Here is a 24,017-nt window from a genome sequence, read left to right on the forward strand (position 1 = left end):
TAAAAGGTATAATACTGCTTCCAATACAAAAACTCTATTACAGGGATGCCTAGAGTTAAAAATGTCCAATGCTTGGAACTTCTCCTGTCCCCTTGGACTAATTAGAAATCCATTAATTATTGTGAAAAGATTTTTTTTTCTTTTGAGAAGTGTAAATTGGGAAACAGTTCAGTGACAAAACACAAGGAAATCTTGTTGAAAGTCTGATAAAGCTAGTACACTGTGATCCCATGATAATTGCCATTGACTTGACTTGTAGTTAGTAGTAACCAAGGGATTGTATTGAAATAACAGGCTGTACAAGTTACTGAATGTTAAAAGGGACAATCAATTGATTTTAGGCTCAAAGTTAATGTGAAAGATCAGTTTGTTAAGCAGGTTATAAAATGTGCATAGTGTATTAGTGTTTCTACAGTTTATTTTGTCTAGACTTAATGCTTTTTTTTCCCATTTTTTAATTTTGGCTGTCAGTAAGCGGGTTAAATAGTGTATGAGCTGTTCACAGTATTTCCAAATTTTCAACAATGGGATTTTAGAATAAATGTTCCAATATTAAATTCAGCCTACGCAAAATGCTACAGCATGGGGCCTTTAGGAATTGAGAGAGTGAAAGTAATAGATGGTAAAGTTTATACAAAATTAATTTTGTTAATGATTGCTCACTTCTAGATTAGACAGCATTCAACATGGCCATTTACTTGTTTTAAATCATCGAATTAATGTCAGTATCATTTGTGGCAAGCAATCTACAGAGATTTCACTTTACTAGCACTGTTTCATCATTTTCAGAGCAGAGCCTATTTTATGGATTAATGAAATATTGGTTTATCCACCCCACATTCAGTACTTAACATAGTGAATGGCTTGGCTGTAGGCTTAAAGGAGCATTGCACCCTGGACAATAATCTGTAGCTAGACTGCACTATGCAAGCAATTAACACCTCTAAATTTAAAAGTCAGTTTAATTGGTTTCTTGGAAAAATTAAAAATATGTAGATTGTTATAATTCCCAATATTATGAAATATTTAGGGGCTGAGGTATGATGAATGTATTAAAAGGAAAAAAAATGTCTATTCAGCATCCTTAATTTGTAAATTACTGTGCAGGCAGTGAAAAAGCATCGTCTTGGCAGAGCAGTGAATCTAGGAAGCTGGGTTTTGTAAAATTTGGTGTGACCTATATTCTGTTCAACACAAAATACCAGCTAATATTTGATATCTATATACAGTATAGGCACCCAGTCATTTAATATATACGGTACATCAGTTAAGTTCAAATGACATGTGCAACCTGAAAGAATAACATTTATTGTATTATATTGCTGTATGTCTAAATGGTTTCCAGGATGCTGTAATTTAGAAAGCACCACAAGAGTTCAGCGCTCTTATTTTGCAATGTATCAAGCACACAGCAACAGCAGGCTGGAGCATAATATGGTTTATTCAGTGCAGAGCGCAAGGAGAGAACTCCAGTCACCCATAACAAAACAATCACAATTTACTAAAGCTAGTAGTACAGTAGTGGATTGATATTGGTTCGTTTGTTTCTATGGAAACTGCTCTTTGCATTTTTGTTTTTTCTGCCTTGTTTTATTGTCGAAGACTAAAGCTGGCTGTACACGTGTAGATTTATGTTCCAGAATTTTCGTTTCAAGAATATTCGTTTGATTTTCTAATCGTTAGTGGGGTCAAATCGATGTTCATTTTTGACAGCAGTGATGGGAAAATTCAAAGGGGCTCGAAGGAAAACTTTTCTCAAACAAATTTCTGGCCAATGTATGTGGTTATCGTTCAGAAATAACATTCATTTTAAAGTCAAATGTTAAAAGCAAAAGACCATTTTCGAACGACATTTTTCCATTCATCGAATGTTCGTACTACTTTTCTTACAAATGTTCTTGTCCAAAAATCTACACGTATATGGTCGGTCAGCTTAAGGGACATGCCATGCTAGCATAATTGTAGCCAGGGGCGGACTGACAACTCATGGGGCCCCTGGGCAATAGGGGATCATGGGGCCCCTGTGTCCTTGCCCAAACTCAAAAAAGCCTATGAAAAAGGTACCAGGGGCATCTCATGGGGCCCCTACAGACCCCGGGCCCTCGAGCAGTGCCCGTGTTTCCAAATGGTCAGTCCGCCCCTGCTTGTAGCAAGGAATTTTAGCACGTGAAAAGCTCTTTCACCATTTTCTCTGGTGATGTATTGCTAGTCATAGGGGATGATTTCCTAAAGATAAATAGGCTGCTCACTTTGCAAGAGAATTTGTCCCATAACTTGAATGTGCTGAAATATCAGTTTGCAAAGTTCCAATTACATACAAGTTAAAAAAAAAAACAGCATGTTTTCTTGCACATGATTGGATGATGGAAGCCAACAGAACACCTCATTTAGTAAGTTGTGAGGAAAACTCCCTTGCAAAGCAAACAGTTTGAATTTCTATGTACTGTGCGAGACCAGATAGAGTAAATGCAGAGTCCTAGGTTTAGTAACACTTTAAGAAAAATAATTATTTTAGTAAACATAAACTGCTAAATACATTTTCTCATCAGCAGTGTCCAGCAGAGCACTGGTTAAAGCTTATAGCAAGAGTTTTCATTTTGCTCTAGAAGGATGCAGAACACCTGACCTCTGTCGGGACAGTGCTGATTGGCCCTGTGCTGATCACATGCACTCTCCCAAGGAAAAAAAAAACCCTCTCTAGCAACACACACCAAACTGAGCATTTGCAGAGTGACTCCACAAATATGTCTTATCAGGAGATAAGAGGGGGACACGGGAAGAAGGGGAAGATCAGAGAAGTCAGGATAAAACAGCATTTTTACACAATGCAGAGGATTAACTCCTTAGGTTCCACAGTGAGTATATCAAGCATGTTTTACTGCATATACAGACTGATTTTACTGTTGTGGGTTTAGTAACACTTTAAGCAAATCAACTTCATAGAGTTGCTTCTATAGCTGCCTAAAATGCTTGCCTATACAGCAACAAATTTTTGGTGTGCTTAGATCATCAGCATCTGCATTGGATAACTAGCTCTTAACATGGCTCAGCTTCTGCACTTCAAATTTTTGGAATAACAGCAACAAGTAAATGACTATAAGTGACATGGCCCCATAAAACTTTCAGACTTGGACATGTGCTTCTGTCCAGCAATGCTGACCCCTTTAAATATGAGGGTTTTTTTTTTTTTTTTTTTTTAAGTATAAAGCAGTTTTCTGAAATGGCTACAGTGTTTAGCAATTGTGTCATTATGGATATAAATGATGTCTCACGGAGCCCCTGCCCATGTGCACCGTCCTTCTTTATTGCTTGTTTTATACTGGCCCCAGCAACTTCCATTTTTGCCTCTTCAAACAGCTTACATACCTCATTTTTTGATGGGGCTTTTTATGATGAGGCTTTTGATCTCTCCTGTAGAAAGGAGCAAATCTATGAAGACCTTTGCCAGTGTCCTTTCCCATACAGAAGATTATACAAAAATGTATTCATATTATGCTGTATTATAGTCATTCAAAATGCATATTTGGTAAATAGTTACATAGCCAATAATGTTGAAAAAAGAATCATGTCTTTGAAATTGAACGTAGGGGCCAACCCTAACTCAATGACATCTAGTTTGCCAAAGCAGCATGCATTATCACCAACTCATATTTTATAAATATAAAATACTTGTTTTCAACTTTATATCCTTTGCTGCATTTCAGTGTTGCTGATCCACAGCATTCTCTTAGCAGCCAACCTCTGTCTACATGCATGTACTACAGCAATGGCTGTATTGGAATTCCTCATGCCTATGTAATGTGTGTTGGAATGGTCACTTGCAGGTTCCTTCGGAAACCAATGTGATAAGGTGACAACACGGAAGCACAATCGAGAGACAGGAACAGGGAGTAAGATTATATCAAAGTGCTTGAACAAGAACCTCTATGGCATAGTCACTGGGTTTTATTTAAAGCTGCAAACTTGAAAATGACCTTTATTGCATTATTGTTCCATGAGATTTTAGAGACTGAGTTTACATGTATTTAACCTTTCACAACTCCTGAAGTTTTGGTCTAGAACCAGTGGGGCCCTGGCCAGGGGCGGACTGACCATTCTGGCTCTCGGGCATTGCCCGAGCGCCCGGGGTCAGTAAGGGGCCCTATGAGAGGCTCAGTCTGCCCCTGGAGGTGCCCATGGATTACCATGCAGAAAAGAGGAGGTTAAGCCAGACAGAGGCAGGGAGCAATGGAATCCTACCAGCAGCTGATACAGCGCTGGGAGAAAACTCATGTGCTGGCCACAATGAGGGATGGGATAGTGGAGCCATGAGGATGAGGGCTGCAGCAGCCGCTGTGGACACTTCTCCTCCTGGAGAGCTCAGCAAAGGAGCGGGGCCACAATCCCCGCCACAGGGGTGATCAAGTCAGCGAGTCCTGAAGTTAGCTGGAGGTGTCAGAGTTTACTGCACAGCGCTGGCTGGACTGGTCACCCAGAGCAACCTGCATTGTGTGAGTCTGCAGCAGGTCAGTGACAATAACAGCACAGTGATCGCCAGAGCAGCAGCTAGTCTCTCTCTCACTCTCTCCTCAGGCAGGGGAGGCAAGATCATGAGACCAGTGGGGGATGATCCCTTCACTCTCCTTCCCTCCATTCCTGGCTGCTCAGTGTAATCTCACAGCCAGCGCTCCTCGCCCAAGTTCACCTCGCTGCCTCCCCCACCACCCCCAGCCCAGCTTGGCTCCCAAGGATGGTGGTCATCCCAGGTGTGCTTTCTCCCCAGCAGCACCAGTGTCCCCATCTCCCTGTCCTCCCTTTCCTCTCCAGGAAAGAATCCTGGGGATGTGAGGACCAGTAGAGCTCCGCCGGATCTGCCCTTACTCTTCAGTGCTCAGGATCATCCTCCCCCCCAAGGTGTAGCACTGAGGATGAAGAAGGACCAGGAGCTGCCCCATGCTGTCAAGGCTGAAGACCTAGCATTGGGCTGAAGCTGCAGAGATCCAAAGTGGGCAAAGCCAGTGAGTATGCCCACTGATCTACTCACAGCCGAGCTACCTACCTACTGTGATTATGATGGGTTTAATGGGATCAGCCAGTGGATAATGAGATTATACCAGTTTTAGTTAGAAGACATATAAACAATAACAAAAGTATTAGTTGCCTACCTTACTTGGAAATGTATATCACATTTATCCATATCTACAAGCTTGAATGTGATATTTATATTCATCTTAACATTTCCCTGTGTATTTTTCTGCTTAGCTATCCTCTACACATCCAGAGCAATAACTAATAACAATAATTAGATTTAGCATAGGACTTGACTGTGGCCTTAGCATGTTAATGGGAAATAGATAGGCATGGGTTAGATGCCATTAAAGTTTTTAATAATGGATTGTAAATTATTTTTGTGCACATTTACAAAATACTTTTCCTTGCAAATAAGTGTTTATCCAAAATGCAAACGTTGCCTGAAGTGAACTTATACTGTTATGTTAGCTTCTTGTTTTGTGCTACAATTTCTGTTGCATAACTGATTTGAATGTTGTTTTCACTCTAAATGCTCATTACAAGAAGATACTGTGAAAAGTTGTTCTTAGTGGATGAGGTTGGAATACTGAGGTCATTTGTAATGAACCATGAATGTCAGTGATAGCAAAGACTAGGCTTACTATTGGGCTTCCAAGTTTATGAACCCCTATATCCGCTCCAGCCCAGAGCCATTTCTGGCACTTTTTGTTTACATTTTAAAATCAGTATATTTTGCTAGAAAATGCCCAAACATTACATATATATATATTTTAAAGCAGAGGCTCTAGAATAAACTGGTGTTTTTTGCATTTTTTATGTCACACTGTATTTGCATTTTTTCAATGCAAGTTTTGGGAAAAAATACACTTTTATGAATTTTATTGCAAAAAAACACAATACATATCCCAATTCTTTGAAAAATATAAAAGATGTTATGCCAAGTAAATAAATTAAAATTGCGCACTCCCAGAAAATGGTGACAAAGGGCACAAAATTTTACTATTCATAAGTGATGCTTTAAAAGCCTTTACAGGTTACCACTTTAGATTTACAGAGGAGGTCTAGTGCTAGAATTACTGCCCATAATCTGGTGACCACGGCGATACCTTCCATGTGTGAGGCAATTGCTGTTTGCGTGCATGCAGGACTGATGTGTGCGGTCACCTTTGCATGCCTGCACAGAGGGCGGGGACACTAATTTTTTTTTTTGAATTTTTTTTACACTGTCACTTTCAATTTTTTTTTTGGATCACTTTTATTGCTCTCACAAGGAATGTAAGTATCCCCTGACACAGCAATAGACCCGTGACAGGTATTTTTATGGAGGAATCTATCTAGGAGACCCCAAATTCCTCCTCTGCAGTTAAAAGCATTCAAAACACCAAGATCAGTGTTTCAGAACACTTTCAGTTTTTTACAAATGGTTCTGAAAATTTTCAAGTAAACCAGAAGTGATGTCAGGTTGTCACTTCCAGCTTACAATAAAGGGGAGGCGATCAAAGCCGATTCTGGCTTTATTCGGCTCTCCAGCCAGCCGGTGGTTTCGCCACCTGGTCACTTGGGATTCCCCTCCCCAAATTCTCCTATGGGTCTGGTATGGATTTTGAGGTGGAACCCCATGAAAAATTTAAAAAAGCATGAGATTCTCCCCCCCAAAAAAAACACTCCTGACCACTATGTATCTGAGCATGCAGTGTGACAGACAGGAAAGGGGAAGACAAGCATGTGGACCCACCCCCCCTTAAAACATACCAGACCCTATGACTTCAGCATGTGGGGGTACCTTGCCTGGGACCTGCCTGGCAAAGCACCTTGTCCCCATGATGAGGGCAAGGGCATCTTTGCCCACAACCATATACAGTATAGCAAATAACATCACTTGAGAGATGTCACCTCTTTGTTAATAATACATCATCCACCGGACCCATTATCCGGTAGGAGTGAAGCAAAGTGAACAGACAAGTGTCAGGGATCAGTGGGTTTTTTCCTTCAGGAGGTCAGCAAACATAATTTTGTTTATATTTTCTTTTTTTTTGTAAATGTGTAGAGGTACAATGTACTTCTTACTCATGTGTGTGGACCTGTATAATGTTTGCCCCTCATTGTTAAAGGCAGTGTCTGGATACTGATAAGCCCCTCACCCGCATACTCCCACAACCATTGGACCTGGGCTGTGTGGAAGAGACCCTTGTCCCTTGTCCTCATCAACACTGTCCCCCTAGCAAGGTACCCTCCCCTGTTAAGCATGTGGCCTGGTTGGGTTCAGGAGGAGGTTACAGATGCTTGCACCCTCCTTTTCTGCCAGGCTGCATGCTTGGGTATGGCTTCTGGTGTGCGTTTTGGGGGGGGGGGGGGGGGGGAAATCAGACTTTTATATTTTTGCATGGAGTTTCCCTTAAAATACATACCAAATGCAGAGCATTTGGTGTACCATTTACAGGAGGACCTAAAGGGTTTGGTATGAATAATAGGAGGAACCCCTGCACTGTTTTTTAAAAACTATCTCCACCCTTTGCTTAAATGACCAGAGGATTCCTGCCCATGTAAGTTAATGAGGCCGGTGACCTCAGTGGCATCTTTAACACTCATTGACAGCAGGAAGCTGTTATATATAATGGTTATGTAGTAATAGTATGATGTACAGCCACTGCTTAACAGGTAATTGTTCATCTGAATGCCAAGGCTCGGTCAGAACCTGTGTTCAAATCGAACACTAAGCTCATCCCTAGTGCTGTTATGCTATTACAAATAAAATAATCATCACCAGGATTAAGGCACGAGAAGTGGAACATGTGATCTGGGAGTATATGGGGATTTAAAAAAAACATCATACATCTGTAGAACATATCCAAAATAAAGTGTTTTTTCTTCATATGGGGATTTTCCTGAACATTTTTACCTAGTTTTATTTTTACAGAAAGCCACTTTGGCTAATAATTTTTAGCCAACATCCTGTTCCGGAAAAGGTGATGACTTGGAGAGTTTTTAAACCCAATGCCAAAAAATATCCAATCATTTTTAACATGTTAGTGTCATTTCACAATCTATTATAGACTCACAATGTTTTTTTTCCTTTCTTCCAATTGAGTTCCTGCATTGTCACCCTTTTATACAGGTTTCCAATGGAGATTACAAGTAGCTGTTTCAACACATTAAATGGGCATGGTCCACTTCTATAACTATCACTAAGCATGATCAAAGAAACGCCATGATGTCAACACTAGGGTGCATGTATGTAAAAAGCAAGAGACTGTAAAGAGGCTGCTGGTCTTCAGCAGCACTAAGATGCAACATTGGGGGTGAAAAAAATTAGAAAATAATTACTTTGCTAAAAATAAAATGACGATTGTATATGATGCACAATGCTTTACTAAACAAACCAAATGTCAAACATTTTGTTAACATCTACTTTAAAGCATTAGCTTCCATTCAGTAACACTGGATATTCTAAAATAGTGGCAAATATCTTAAAGGACACTTAAGTAAGAAAGTATTAAAACAGTAGCTTATAGAAGAGCTTGGAGCACCAGTTACTGAGTCAATTGAAAAGGTTGGCACGTTTATAAATAATGAAGACATTCCCACATATTAAAGCACTGAATGTGGGTAGAGGAAGTGAGGCAGATTTACTCAAAAAGTAGAGAATCTTTACTGAAAAAAATGTGTGAATAATCACTTCATTTATTCAATCATGTGAAAAAAACTGCACATGATTGGGTATACAAAGTGTACAGATATCTGCTTTTCTCATTAATGGATAATTAAAGTGAATATTAACACAATTTATTGTGCTAAATTAGCTGAGAATCTTCTCAACCACTTTAGTAAATCAGCCCAAGTATCTCATTGAAACACTCTAGGTTACATTTATGACTGTGTTACCCCAAAGCAATTTATTAGAAACTCCTTTTATAATATGCAAAAATGATAGGAATAAGTTAACTGGCTGCTTTGGTGCAGGCTGTTGGTGGAGACACTTCTGCAAAATGCTTCGGCAAAAGAACAATTGCAGCCAGCAGTTGTTTGACCCTTCCATAGTTTTAAAGAACTGATAATGTACCTCAACTAATTACAGCCAATATGTATTCATATATGTGTGTATGTTTAGGGGGGTATGCTCATATACAGCTCTGAAAATTCATAAATAAAATGTAGCAGTTTCATATATTTAAATGACTGGCTATAAAGTATTCTTCTTCTTATTATTATTATTAATAATAAAGTGTTACTAAACCCATAACAGTAAAATCAGTCTGTATATGCAGTAAAGCATGCTTGTTATGCTCACTGTGGAACCTAAGTGGTTAATCCTCCACATAATGAAAAAGGCTGTTTGATCCTGTCTTCTCTGATCCTCCTCATCTTCCACAGTCCTCAATCCCTCTGTCTTAGTACAGAGCCCTAGGAGACACTCTGCACTTGTTCAGTTTGCTGTGTATTGCTAGAGAGTTTTTTTTTTGGGGGGAAGAGAGCATGTGATCAGCACGGGGCCAATCAATTCTGTCCAGACAGAGGGTCATGCAGCCTCATAGGACAGTAAGAGGAGAATGAAAACTTCAACTACAAGATTAATCAGTGCTCAGCTGGGCACTGATAGAAGTCACCGGACTGCTCTAACTGAGAAAAGGTATTTAGCAGTTTATATTTACTAAAATAATTGCGTTTCCATGCTCTGTGTACTGTGGGAGACCAAATATAGTGAATGCAGGGTCCTGGGTTTAGTAGCACTTTAGGCAACTGTTTGTTCGGTAGTTCAGCTTTCTAGTAAAATAGGTTCTAGGTATGAGGGAAATTTGATAAAAAAATGATCTCATCTTTCATTTTATGTAGCTAAGATATACATTTTTTCCATCCTATTAGTTATAGGCAGCAGGGCTTCTTTAACGGGAGTGAAAGCATCTATAACAACAAAGAATCTAGCATCTTTCAAAGAATTTTAGTCTTTAAAAAATTCTCTTTTAACTTTGAACATTTTAAGAAATACTGTTCTTTTGCTCATTCTTCACTTGATAAACATTACTTTTTAGTATTGTAAAATAAAAGGGCTTTGTAGATGTATTACCTCATGTCAAGATTCATTGTAATATTGTTACAAGGAACTTGTCGAGATGATCAAGGACAGTGAACTGCAGAAACAAGCTGGCATGGTTTAATCACTGCACTATTACAGGCTAAAAAGGTTTATCACTGCATCCCTCTGGTGCAGGAATGACAAATCTTCCACTCTGGCTTTTACTCACTTGAAAGTAATGGGCTCTTTAATTGATACTTCTGGGCTCCTTTCCCCAAGGGCAAGATGGATTCACAAAAATCCATCTTACCCTTGCTTACAGACATATGGGTATGCATATATATATTAGTCTGGGTTATGATATTGGTTGCTTTTATCAGAATAATCCCATTTACTCTTTTCAGTATAATATAATGTCTACACTTGCATGACTTTGTAAGTGACTACGGTTTATTAATTTGTTCCTGCAGCACTTCCCTGGCTGCCAGACATAAATTAATATTTGAATTTATTGACATTTATGTATCAATACTAAAAAAAAAAAAAAAAAAAAAAAAAAAGAATGGCCTGTGGTAGAGCAACATGAAAGAATGTTCTTGGAAATAATTTGTGAGATCTATACAAAAGGATGGAAATGATTTATTATGTAGTATGTTAATGTTTACAGGCTGCCCCTCCCTGCACTACTACAACAAGAGATATGTAACAGTAAAACAGGAAATATATTTATTCTATATGTCCTATAACCAAAAAGCTGAATTTATGCAAAACTGATCAAGCAGTTTTCAGTTAAATAGGGATTAACAAGAATAAATGACCCTTGAATTCCTTACTCCTAATGTTGATAAATTAAATGGTCTCTCTATCTATTTTTTTCCTGGCACAAACCCTTGCTTTTTTTATACTTCAACTGTGAGATACTATATTGCTGGCGTAATTTTTTATGTTCTTTACCTGGAAAATGTGTGTGTTCCATCACCTCTTATTGCATTTTCCATATTATAAACCATGTATACAAGGAAAGCAGAGCCCTCTCACAAAGGCCAAAGTAGATGTGATGATCCAGGGACTTGAGAGAAGAAATATCACCAACAGAGCTCCCAGGGATAGATACAAAAACAGTGCATCTACCAAAAAAAAAATGGGTGAACCGACCGACTGAAGGCCACCTCACCATTAAAAGGAAAGTGGGGGGTGAGGGGGGAGAATAGAGTATTATCACTTTGGTGTCTCTATTTTCTCACTCTGTCTTGATACAATATATTTCTAGGATTTGTGACTGGCACTTAATCTATAAGGATAGGGTGTTAGTAAATTTCCCATAGACTTATAGTACAGGACTAACTACTTATAGTACAGGACTAAACAGAGATTACCTGGCATGGTGGTTGGGGTAACATATATTGTAGTATGTGGGATAAATATTGTTTGAGTATAGCATTATTTAAAGTGACTATATCATTATTTAAAAAAAGAAAATTCTATTCTATATGTATTCTGAAATCAAGTCCCTTTTTTGTCCTTAAAACATCAAGAAATTTTTTTTTTTTGCTGCTATAATCTGACTTCCTGTTAGAGGGCAGCTATGTTAATTCTCCATGGTCCCATTGTACGGAGAAACATAGCCACCCTCCTTGCTCACTTCTTATATGGATGAGATTTATAGTGTGCAGAGTGCAGTGCAGATAACTGCAACTAATGTGTAATGAGGGGGAAAAGCCGAGGTTACATGGAGGCAGAAAAAAAAAATACAGTAAGAAACCTTTTCATGAAAAATATATTACAGAGTCATTAAGCAGTTAAGCAGTGGATGTGTGTGGATTATTTTTGAAGAATAAGGATAGTAGTACTTTAAACAAAGTGAGTGTATAAAAGTTTGTAAACAATTAATTGTCTTAGTGGTTAGCACTTCCTCCTGGCAGCACTGGGGTTGCCGGTTCAAATCCCACTAGCACTAGCTGGCTGGAGTTTGCATGTTCTCCCTATGTCTGCATAGGTTTCCTTTGTGTACTCCAGTTTCCTTCCACACTCCTAAGACATACTGGAAGGTTAACTGGATCCTATCTAAATTGGCACTAGTATGTGTGAATGTGAGTTAGGGATTTTAGACTGTAAGATCCTTGAGGGCAGGGACTGATGTGAATGTACAATATATATGTAAAGTGCTGTGTAAATTGACAGCGCTATATAAATATCTGAAATATTAATATTAAATAGTTTTGTTGCATATGGTCACTCCAATCTTGTCCCTTTGTTTTTATGTCTTGCAGATCAGTGATCCAAGCTGTTAAGTTAGGTTGTTCCCACTGGTTTCCACTAAAAGTATTATATTTATTATAACCCTTCTTTTCCAAATACATTTAACCCTGTGCACATTGCGGCATATGTTTAAAGACATAATAACATAAGTAGGAGATTAGTTTTTTCCTTTTTGGTTAGAGTGGGGAAGGGTTAGAACCTCTGCTGAGATTTTACTAATATTGGGGGCCCTATTAGATATATTTTATCTAACTTCCTGACTGTTATCACCTGGATACTAGGCTAAGAAAAATCTCTCTAAAAAAGATAGCAGTAAAAACCTGACAGAGGTTCTAATTTCTCCCCACTCCATCCAAAACTAAAAATAAATGTTTGACTTGACATATGCTTTAAAATAAAGTTTTTGCTTTATCAATACTGGGCCCCTCTGGTGTTTCATTATGAGCAATTTAAACCTTAAGGTTATACCGTTCAAGGCATCCTGTATGAGCACCCTATACACTATGAATCTCTGAACATATCAGAGAGCAGTCTCTATATAGGCAACCTCAGCCCAAATAAGTGGTTAAGTTTCATTAACACATTAGACATCATGGCCCTAGGCTGACATTAGAGAATTAGTTCAGTAACAGGGTGTCTTCCAGAGATTTAGGCTGTCAATCAAGTTTTATTTGATGACCACAGCCAGTATTTTCTGAAAACGAAATGAACCTTAGGAATATAATTTGTTTACTACAGCTTTCAGATATAGATAACAAGAGTCTGATTTTAGTTCTAAAAAAGACTGACTCGAAGCATTCCCCTCAATCGCTTTCCATCCAAGACAAAATCATAACATTGCATGACAGCGACTGACCTGTCTCCCAGCAATAAGAACAGACGCTAGCTTCAAACCAAGTTTTCATATAAATTCAAGTGAGCAATTTGACAGAAATAAGGCAGGCAAACTGTGCTATTTATTTTCAGTATAAGATGCTCAGTAATATGAACTGCATCTTTACAAGGCTATCTTTTATAGCCCCAAGAAAGCAAGCTAACATTTCAGTTGTCATAGGCTTGGTTTTCATGCTTACTGTGCATTTTCCTTAAATATACACATTGCAACAAAAAGCTACATTGTATGTGCTTTTTGTTAATATATTAATAAATACCTGTTTTATTAATATAGCGAAAAGGAAAGCAGGCAGTTTTAGAAAGTAAAGGTTTGCTATACAGTTGAAGATATACTCTTGCGATGTTAGCGTTTGTTAGGATACAAAGACATGCCGTCAAAATGGTATCTGCATTCATCAGTGGAGGGCTGGAAAATGTTGGCTAATACAGAGCTGATTTTTAGCAGCTTTTCCCTTCCAGAGCATAGTCTTGCTTTTGACTATTATTATTTATTCTAACAGTGAGATGTTTGACTAAAGCATAAGTCTTTTTAACAAAGACTCTGGTTAAAAAATAAGTCGTTTTGTGCAAAATTCTGGTAACATTTTGCACCTCAAATTGAAATAGATTTTTAGGGGCCTTACAAATTCAATAGGAGCCAACCTCGTACCACATCCATCAATTATTTTTAAATCCAAGCCAAACAGAGATAAAAATGTGGACTTTAAAGGTACACAGAAAGACACCAATTGTGTATTAAAATGCTATGCTTATTCAATGAACAAAAAAAAAAAAAATTAAATTAAATTTAAACATCATGGGGTAAAAAATAATAAAGTTAAAATTAAATTTAAAGTTAATGAAGGAACTACTATGCTGTCTAATGCAGTTTATATTAAATACTCTCACTTATCCTTCATTTACAGTTACCTTAAATAATTTGACTGGACATGACTCAGGGAGTGTAATAATTTGTAAATTTATTTGAAGAATTGTACAACCCAGAGGAACTTGGCCCTTTTCCAGCCCTCCCCTGCTGACCACCTACATCTTAGCTTTGGCTCCTCAGTTTAATAATATAGTAAAATGAAACAATTATTATTTTTTCTTTAACATGAGAAATGCCCTAAAATTTCTTAAACCACATTGGGCACTGGTTTAGAAAGTGCATCAAAGTGTACAAAATTCATTTTGTTTTCTAAAGCTGTCTGCAATTATCGAAAAAAAAAACAAAGAAGAATAGTAGAATTAATTAGCCACTTTACTGGCAGAACAGAGATAGCTTATACAGTGCTCTGTCGAGAAGAAAGTGGCTCAGGGCACAGGGTTTTAGTGTAATCCAAGCAGAAAACATTTCTTCGGTTTCCTAACATCATGCAAACTGATAAAATAAACACAGACTACATACGGTATCTGATTTTGTCTGGGTATTGAGGAATCAGTAACTGAGCTGAAATTTAACTGCTGTGCAAATAAGTCTGCACCAGCAACTTTTCCTTAGGCTGTTTCATTTTGTATCAAAAACACCATTTAAATAAAATATAGTAACATTATGCCTCTTCAGCCCACACTGATCTGATATGCGTCTGGAAATACGCTCAAATGTACTTGCTGAAATAAGATGAAAAAATAAATAAAAAAGCACCAGTTTGAAAGCATACAGTGGTACCAGCTGACTAAGTAGTAGTAAGCGGCAATGTGAGGTTTACATGCCAATGCTTAGCACCAGTTAGTCAGCACCTTAGAAAACCATTCCTCATCATGCATAGCCAGCATTTAGGGTCATATAGTGACATGGCTCTGCCTAAGATGTTAGAAATTTTCCATTGTTAGAGGAACACAGTCTTTAGGTTGTGTCTTTATCTTTAACTCCTCCAGCTTATTTTTTCCACTTATCCATAGATCAAATAACCAAGACACATGGACCTTTCTATAATGCAGTGCAATTAAATCAGCTCAGCAATTCATACCAATCCGATATTAATTTCCCTAACCAGATCAGTTTATAGAGGGCCTATGGTCTGTTGCCTATACTTTATAACTAGTATGCCTCCCTAAATATAAAAGATAGTAATAGATGTTGAGCACTTTGCTTTCCAACCACCCAATTGAATTGGACGCATTTATGAATGGGCAAATCTGTTTGATCAAATGCGGATTGAAATTCATTAAACCTAAATTTACAAATGAATTGAAGGTTTTTGCAATTTTTGCAGCTTTAGGCAAGCTATTGAGAAAAAAAGGGGAGAAGGGTACTGCCATGCTGCCATGGGGGACATATAACAAAGAACAAAAAAATTAAAAAATACCATAGAGCAAGAAGAGGATTCTTTTAATGCTACTTTGAGGGCACCGTGGAAATAAACATGAACCCTTTATTTACATACATGGGAGATACCTTTAGGTTGTATTTGGTGTTACCAAATTTTACGTTGACTGCTAAAGTGATTTCCAGCTTCTACAGGGATCCCACAAGTATATTGCAGATATGCAATACTATGCAAGTATGCAGTACTTATGTTAGTTTGAGCTGGACCAATGTAACCATGCAATACTAACCATACCTGAAATTCAGTTTTACAGTAAAACTCCACTTTACTTAAGTCTTTCATTGACACATGTATAGTAAGTGCTAACAAGACATTTTTGCACTGTGATCTTGTTTGAATTATCTTACTAGGTCAAACTACAGCTAGCTATAATTTCCTGCATTTTACAGAAAAATTAAAATTCCTTTTTTTCCAGATATGACTACAACCTGCAATTAGCTCACTACACCTCCCAGCAGTCTGCTGCAGCTCCAATTACATATGGCCTTACATGAATGAAGATGAGATTATAAAATCTTCATTCATATCTGTAGGTTGACTGCTCTGGGAGTTTATGTTTGGTGTGGTACTTAAATAGTGTGTTATAAGGGAGGTTTAGGAAAAATGATTACAATATAATATAATATATTGCTCATAATAAAGGGATGATCTCCCAATTAAAACCCCCAGAGAAATATCACAATTTCTACAAAATGAGAACAGTAACAATCATCTTGAAATTGTGATACAGTCTTTGCAATGTATATAGTTGACCTGAAAAAACTGGAGTCTCACTTTAAAGTGCAACTAAATCCACTCATTTACCCATTTTCCACAACAGTTAAATTCAGGGCATGTTATGAATGATAACTGTTACTAGTGTACTTATGTCAACACCTACTGAACTATCCAGCCATCAAATGGCTGCTGCCATAGCTGATCACATGGCAACTGCAGATCAAACAGAGGCTAAGATGGCAGCTTCCTAGGCTTTAAAGGATAGGAGGGTTTAGTTACCCTTTAAAGTCCAGGAATGGAGTCTTGTGTCACCGATAGAGAAAATATGATACTTGTTGCTTTTCATTGAATAGCATGTTGTTTTTTTTTTTTTTACAATCTGGCTGTGGAGGAACAGCTACATAGATGTTGTAATTTATCATTATTGCACTGCATCAATTTATTGCCTATGTATAAAATGGGCAAAAGACACAGAACATTATTTTTTATAGAAAAAAGACATCAGCACCCATAGGTCAAACTAGGATTCTCCATGTGTCTTGTTTTTATTACTAAGCAATTGTTATAGCAGATGTCACGATGTAAAATGTTTATTTCATCTCCCAATGAATTCTCAATACGACATTTGTGTTCCTCTCTTAGGCTGGCACAGTCACAATAGCCTGTCAGGCTGGCACCATGATACAGCCTGTAACATATGGTTTGAACTACCAATGCATGCTAGCTTTCACAAACCTTGTAAAAAGCTATTGCTCCTTCTTTCTTCTGCTCAGTCGATTGCAGGTTAAAAAGCATTGGACAAAGACATGACACATTACAGACAGAGCACAAAACACAATACCATCAACACAGATACAGAAATGTTATATGCAGTAATAGCTGAAGATGATGGACTGGTGATCACAACACAAAACATAGATTTTTTTTTTTAACTTTACAGATCATTAGCATTCAGTGCACAGGAAACTATGAATTTAGTACGTTATTTTTTTTATTAAATTATTGTGATAAGGTTTAATACTACTGTTTTCTAAGATTATATACTAATGTAAATGAATTAAGTAGGCATATTGCTAATGATCTTTAAATATATCCTAATAAAACACATGCAATATATATCAAGGTTCTTACCTCCTTCCCACCCATATTTTCAAACATCTTTTCCAGTTGGACTCTTAGCTGTTGAATGTTGTTCATCAGTATACAGGGCTGAAAATGATATAATGAAAATGAAGAAAATGAGCTTTGCTTCTGTATAAACATTTTATCAGCATTTTGTTTTTTGTTTGTGGTGTGGATAGCTGCAGTTGCATGAGATACCATGGCCATTCATGTGAAAGCATCATTGTGTGTGTTTACTATGAGAATTGGTGATTGCTTTTAGACTTGGGCTTGTGCCTAAGTTTAAAGTGTGTGTTACACCAACATTTCATATTTCTAATATGTGTTTGTGGTACCATGTACTTGTATGAAATGTCTCTTGTTCTCTTTGAGTTGCTTCCTTTATGTGAAATACCTGGTGATCCTGCCAGTCCCTCCTGCTATTTTAAACTGACCATGCTGGGCATGGAAACACATCCATCCATCCCAGCGAGGTCAGTTTTCTTCTTTGCACTCTACTTGGGAGCACAGCCTACCTGTAATCCAGATGTCAGACTTCTGCTGACACACTCCCTGAACAGCTCTTCACTATGAAGATCAGTGTATTGCTGTTTCTCTGCCTCCTGCTGACATTCTACCCCCCCCCCTCCTTATACAGATGATATTGAGGTCATGTGATCATATTAAACAAAGATAAGCTGAATGGGTTGTTTTACGCTCTTGCTCATGTGAGAATTTAAGAGTGTAATTTCAAAGACATATGTTTTTTTATATGTTTAATGTTACTTTCATCTAGTCTTGAATGTTACACACTGAAATACAGAGCATTGTCATTAAAGCCCAACTCCAGACAAAACATTTATTTGTTTTGGATTGAGCTGGGAAGGGATTAGAACCTTTGTCAGATTTTGCTATCTATGGTATCTCTGACCCTATTGACAATATTTCTCCAAAGGGCATACAGATAAAAACAGAAACACATTTCAGCAAGGTAAGGAAAGGTTAGTAGTTCTGACTTTTTTTTTTTATTGCTTTCTATGGCTTGACATGGTGACACGATGACGACCTCTTCCTCCATTTATTTTGTCATTGGGACAAGAAATGAAGGTAAATCTCCCCATTGGAATCACAGACAGTAAAAGTAAAACCTAACTCTGGACTCCACGTTCTCCCCCACTAAAATGTTGGCTGGAGTTAAGCATAACAGTATAGTAATTAATATTAATGTTGTACATAAAATGCATTTTATAATATCATGAACAAGAGCTGACTCTCAAAGTAAAAGTTCAAGGAAAATCAGAGATCTGCAGTGTGTGGTTTAGAATTGCCTTCCCTTGCAAAACCAGGCCAATTTTAAATGACATGCTCCATTTGACTTAAAGTCATTTTAGGAAGGAAAGAATTGGGGGCATGTGACAGTGGCAGGGTTGGTGATTAGCCTGGCTGCTGCAATCTGTATCAGATGCCATATATGTGGTTCTTTCTCATGAAGTCTGAAATAGATGGAGTTGCAGTAATCTAGTCTAGATGATACAAAAGTAGGGATTCATTTTGGTATATCCTCTGCTGGAATCAGATGTTTAAGTCATTGAATATTTCTGAGATAGTGGGAGGATAGTTGATAGCTTTTGCATAATTGTTAGGTCAGCATCTAGGATCACACCCAGGCTGTGTACATGGTCTGAGAACATAAGATTTGTATTCCCAAGGTTTAAACCATCTTGACACGTATGTGGCCACTTTAATGTTAGTCTCTGCCCTCCAATTAAAAGTACTTTTGTCTTGTCTGGGTTCAGCTCAGGGGCAGACTGACAACTCATGGGGCCCCAGGGCCATAGGGGATCATGGAGCCCCTGTGTCCTTGCCCAAACTCAAAAAAGCCTATGAAAAAGGTACCAGGGGCATCTCATGGAGCCCCCTGCTGACCCCGGGCCCTCGGGCAGTGCCCGAGTTTCCAAATGGTCAGTCCGCCCCTGGTTCAGCTTAAGCCAGTTACAGGTCATCCACTCTTGTACATCATCTTGGTCACAGGATCACCTGTGTCTGGTTTGGGGAAAGGTTGAGTTGTGTATCCTCTGCATGGCAATGGTAGCTAAGGCCATGGTATTGGATGTTCTTTCCCAGTATAATCATGTATACAGCAAATAGCATTGATTACAGAATTGAGCCCTGTGGAATCCTGTAATTTAATGGAAGTGAAGAGGAAGAGTGGTGTCATGATGTAACCCTTTGTGATCTCTGTGGCAAGAAGGATTTGAACAAGCTGAACACTGTTTCTAGACCACAGAGCAGCTTTAGGCGATTTAATGATGCAACAAATACAGCAGATAGATTAAGGTGGATAAACATGGAGCATTCTCCTTGGCCTCTAGCCATTAATAGGGTCATTCAATAGTTGAACCAGTGCTGTTCCTGTACTGTGTTTTTCCTGAAAGCAGATTGAGATTTGACAAAGATTTTGTAATTTGACTGTCAGGCTTTCAGCATGCTATTGGTTGCCTTTTCAATAACCTTTCCTAAAAATGGAAAAGGTTTGACACTAGTCTGTAGTTGGTCAAGATCGTGGGATCCAAGGAAAGATTTTTTTTTTTAGCAATGGCCTGATAATGGCTTCCTTAAAGTGTTGCTAAACTCACAACAGTAAAATCAGTCTGTGTATGCAGTAAAGCAAGCTTGTTATACTCACAGTAGAACTTAAGGGGTTAATCATCTGCATTGTGTAAAATGGATGTTTGATCCTGTGTTCTCTGATCCTCCCCTTCTTCCATGTTTCCCATTTCATCTCCTGATGGGTCACAGCCTTGGGAAAATTCTGCACATGCTCAGTTTAGTGTGTACTGCTAGAGAGTTTTTTTCTTTTTCTTACATGTGATCAGCACAGGGCCAATTGGTGCTGTCCAGATGGGGTCAGGGGTTATACAATCTCATAGTGCAGTGAAAGGAGAATGAAAACTCATCCTACAAGCTTCAACCAGTGTTCAGTTACAAGACTGCTATAGCTGCTGATGAGAAAAGGTATTTAGCAGTTTATATTTACTAAAATAATTGCATTTCCATGTTCATTGTACAGTGGGAGACCAGATATAGTGAATGCAGGGTCCTGGGTTTAGTAAAACTTCGAAGCTGGTGTAGGAAGATTCCTATATAGTTTTTGGGCTGCTAGATTACTATAATTAATACATGCTGATAGTGGGCCAGGTAGACCCGAGTCAAGGTCACATATAGTTGGACAGAGCACTTTGATGATTAGTATAGTTTATTCAGGCTAATTTTCAGGCTTAATTCCATCTCTGATTGAAGAGATTTATTTCCGAATTAATGAACACACTCCTCACATTTTTCCAGCAAGAGGTTTAGACTTGGCTTCAGGCATCCTGGGATGTAAAATATTTTTAACAGTGCGGAAAAGTTGATCAAATCTGTTACTTGCTTTTGTAAATTTTGTGGAATAGTCTTTTTTTTTTGCAATAATGATCTTATAATCATTAAGAAATGTATTAAGTGATGTTTTTGGCTTCAGTTTCTGTTCTTTTCTACTGCATTTAAAGTTCATGCCACTTTCATTTGCCTCACAGTTTTGTCATACCAGACTATGAGAAGCAATGAAGTAGAAAGCAGAGCAAAAATTATACCAAAGTATAATTAAAGGCAAAACTTTTTTTTGTTTTTGTTGTGTACATAGTGTAGATGGATTAGAATACCTGTCAGGTTTTTATAGCTACCTTTGCCCTGTTAGGAAGATTCACCCTGTTTGTCCTGGTTACTATTATAATGAAAGTAAAATAAAATCCTGATTTTTGCGTTGTTTCCAGGACAGTAATAGGGGGGGAAATCTTCCAATGGGGACACTGGTTCTGGTGACCTGGGGGGGCATGAGTTTCCCTTTATGTGCTGGGATTTTACCCCACTTCCTGTTTTGGCTATGGGTCAGGAATTGAGGAAGTTCTCCCCAATGGGGCACGTATGGCATACAAAACTGACAGGGATTATGACCCTCCCTCACTCTCTCCAAAATGGACAGAAAATTTGCCTATAGTTCTACCTTAAAATAGACCAGGTCTGAGTCCAGCTTTAGGGTACCCAGGATTTCCTCAAGACACGGGTCAGAGCTTAAGCTATGTAAAAACAACAGCCTTCATGGGCTATATTTCACAAGAACCTCTTTGTGGTTTGTGTTAAATGGAAGAGCAGTATGGAGTTTTTAGCTTGATTCGTTATTTTGAGTCTCAAGTGGAAAACAAGGTCAGGTGTATGACCTTTTTTGTGAGTGACAGACGATAGTTCTTGAGTAAATCCCAATGCTGTCATAGTAATAAAGAGTTCTTTTACAAACTGAGATTACTTCTCATCAATCCAGACACTGAAGTCTGCCAAGAAGAGCAGTCTGGTGTGGTCTATGGCCAGTGCAGTCATAATGCTTTTTATTTTCTGAAGAAAGGCTTTTCCATTACTTGTTGGTTGAAATATAATAAACATTTTAAAGCTGATTTATCTAGTTGTGCATTTACATATTCAAATTAGTGAGTTGGGGCAATGGAGAAGGGTCTAGGGTTCAGTTTGGATTTAAAGGAGATTGCAATTTTCCCACCCTTGTGGTCTTGGCTTGGATAGTGAAATTCTGAAAAGTTGTCCTGACTTTTCATCTTGCCATGTTTCTTTGCAGATAAATTAAAAATAAGACAGCTGTCATATCGGATCTGATTGATGTTTTGTGACCTGCACCAATTTGCACAGAATGGTTCTGATGGAGTAGGTATCTCAATTTTAATGCATCAAATATGTTATGTAATGTTTTGCAGTGGGGAGGAAACACAAAGGATATTGTGTTTTCAGGCCTATGTGTTTTATGCCCCTGATCTGGGCAGAATTACTAATTGATTACTCAGTTGAGGAGGGCAGGTTGTAAATGATAGAACTAATTTATTCAGTGTGAGTATATTCTTTATCTGCCGGTCCTCATCTGCACCCCTATGACTCTTTTTTCAAAATGTCAATTGACTTTAGGATGGCAATTTTGTAAGGTTCAATGCGTATGTCAGAATCAGCTTACTAAAGAGACAACAAACAACTAGGTGAGTATGAATCCATTCTACTGTATAATGTTAATTTAGGAAATTAGTTTCCTGGGTACACAAGTGAAGTTTGTTATATTTTAATGAGCAAATGAAAAAGCAGAGGAGAGGTGTAAAAATTATTTGTAAAGAAAGATGGGTACATCCACGGACATGTTTCAAAATGCTATGTGATTAGACCGCATGGCTGAGTTTCCCCAGAGTAAAATCTAGGAATGATATATTACAAACCTATGATAGTATTTAAGATATCTGAGTATATTTTGTAAATACGAATTAGAAAATGTGCACACCAGTACAGTAGAAGAGAAAACTAAAGGGAAATTGGTATACGTATGCAACTGGTTGTCTGATTATTGTACTAATAAAAGGAGTTTCATTTTGTATTCCTCTGGGGATAATTTCTTAAAACCTTGGCGCCCCAGAAACAGAGATTTGATCCATGAGTATATTTATGTAGGATGGCAATTCAATTGTTCATGTGTAACAGAATATGGATTTCTTTATCTGACTTCTGTTGAACAGAGAGGACTAAACATGGATTGAAATTCCTACTGAACCAGCTGACTTTCAATCCATGTATGGTCAGTTTAAGAGAAGTGCTATGAACAATTTATGGTAGCGATCTTATACCTAGGACATACAACAAGATAAATACAAGAAAAAAAAGTGTTTTGAAGTGGAACTACAGCCAAGTCAATGGGGTCAATTCACTAAAGGTTACCTCATGTGATAAGATAGCCACGTGACTCATTTGCATAAATGTTATCTTATGAGAAAATAAAAGTCAATTTATCAAAGTAAAATATCAAAAGTAAGGTAAATACTGCACATTTGTTAAAATAGTGAGATAAATACCACAAAAACAATTACATAAATCATTAAAGTCAATTCATTAAAAAACACACACATTCATTATTTATCACCAGGTGTTTTCTGGCGGTATTTTAGAAATGTACAAAATAACAATTAGAGGAACTCTGCACTAGCCAGAAAGTGTAAAGTATACAATGCATAAAATGTAAAAATGTTCTCCTCTAAGCACAGAAATGAAAATAAATTGTAACATTTCATCAGAGGGAGATCATTTTGGGAATGAAAGCACACTACAATGTTTTCATAGTTTCACAATATTGTTGTGTGAATTCTGGTGCAATGTTAGCCTGCAAAAAAAAATTGTGAAAAAACACCTAAAATAATGCAAAATTTAAATGCTAATTATTGCAAAACATATATTTAATGCATTCGGTAAATAACACGTTTCTAAGTGAATTGACTACTTTTGAAATATATACCGCATGAGTTATTTTAGCTCAAAAATTCATGCAGTATTCATCTCTTAGTGAATTGACCCCAATGTTACTTGTTTTTGTTATAGTAGAGCAAAATAGAAGCCATCTCCCTCCAACAGGGACAAAGAGTGGCACAAATCTGACAGTGTATTATCCCTTCAGCCCTCTACACCCTTTAAAGAACTTAAAACTAAAAAAATTACAGAGACCCAATTAACAGCAAGAAATCAGGAATGTCTATGTGTAGGTAAATGTAGATAGTATTAATTAGGCTACAATGTAGTCTGAACATCTGTTTGTGAATAACAGTAAAAGAAAGTTTTGTATAAGGAAACTGAAGTTTTAAGTCCAC

General features: G+C 37.6%; 1 protein-coding gene across 2 annotated transcripts in view; it reads right to left on the reverse strand.

Annotated features, from left to right (window-relative positions):
* Positions 1-24,017, reverse strand: part of LOC149470057 (protein unc-13 homolog C-like) — a 434,551-nt gene that overhangs the window by 133,153 nt on the left and 277,381 nt on the right. Inside the window, exons 18-19 of one of the 2 annotated variants that reach the window (XM_089668050.1) lie at positions 17,332-17,409; positions 16,936-16,965 (exon numbers count right to left, since the gene is read on the reverse strand). In XM_089668050.1, coding sequence (XP_089524176.1) covers positions 16,936-16,965; positions 17,332-17,409 — 108 coding nt within the window. The remainder of the gene's footprint in view (positions 1-16,935; positions 16,966-17,331; positions 17,410-24,017) is intronic. The other variant, XM_089668057.1, reaches the window with a different exon arrangement.

The sequence above is a fragment of the Staurois parvus genome, unplaced genomic scaffold, assembly GCF_062004578.1.
Source record: "Staurois parvus isolate SC_StPar_1 unplaced genomic scaffold, SC_StPar_1.0 ptg000054l, whole genome shotgun sequence".
Lineage (NCBI taxonomy): Eukaryota > Metazoa > Chordata > Amphibia > Anura > Ranidae > Staurois > Staurois parvus.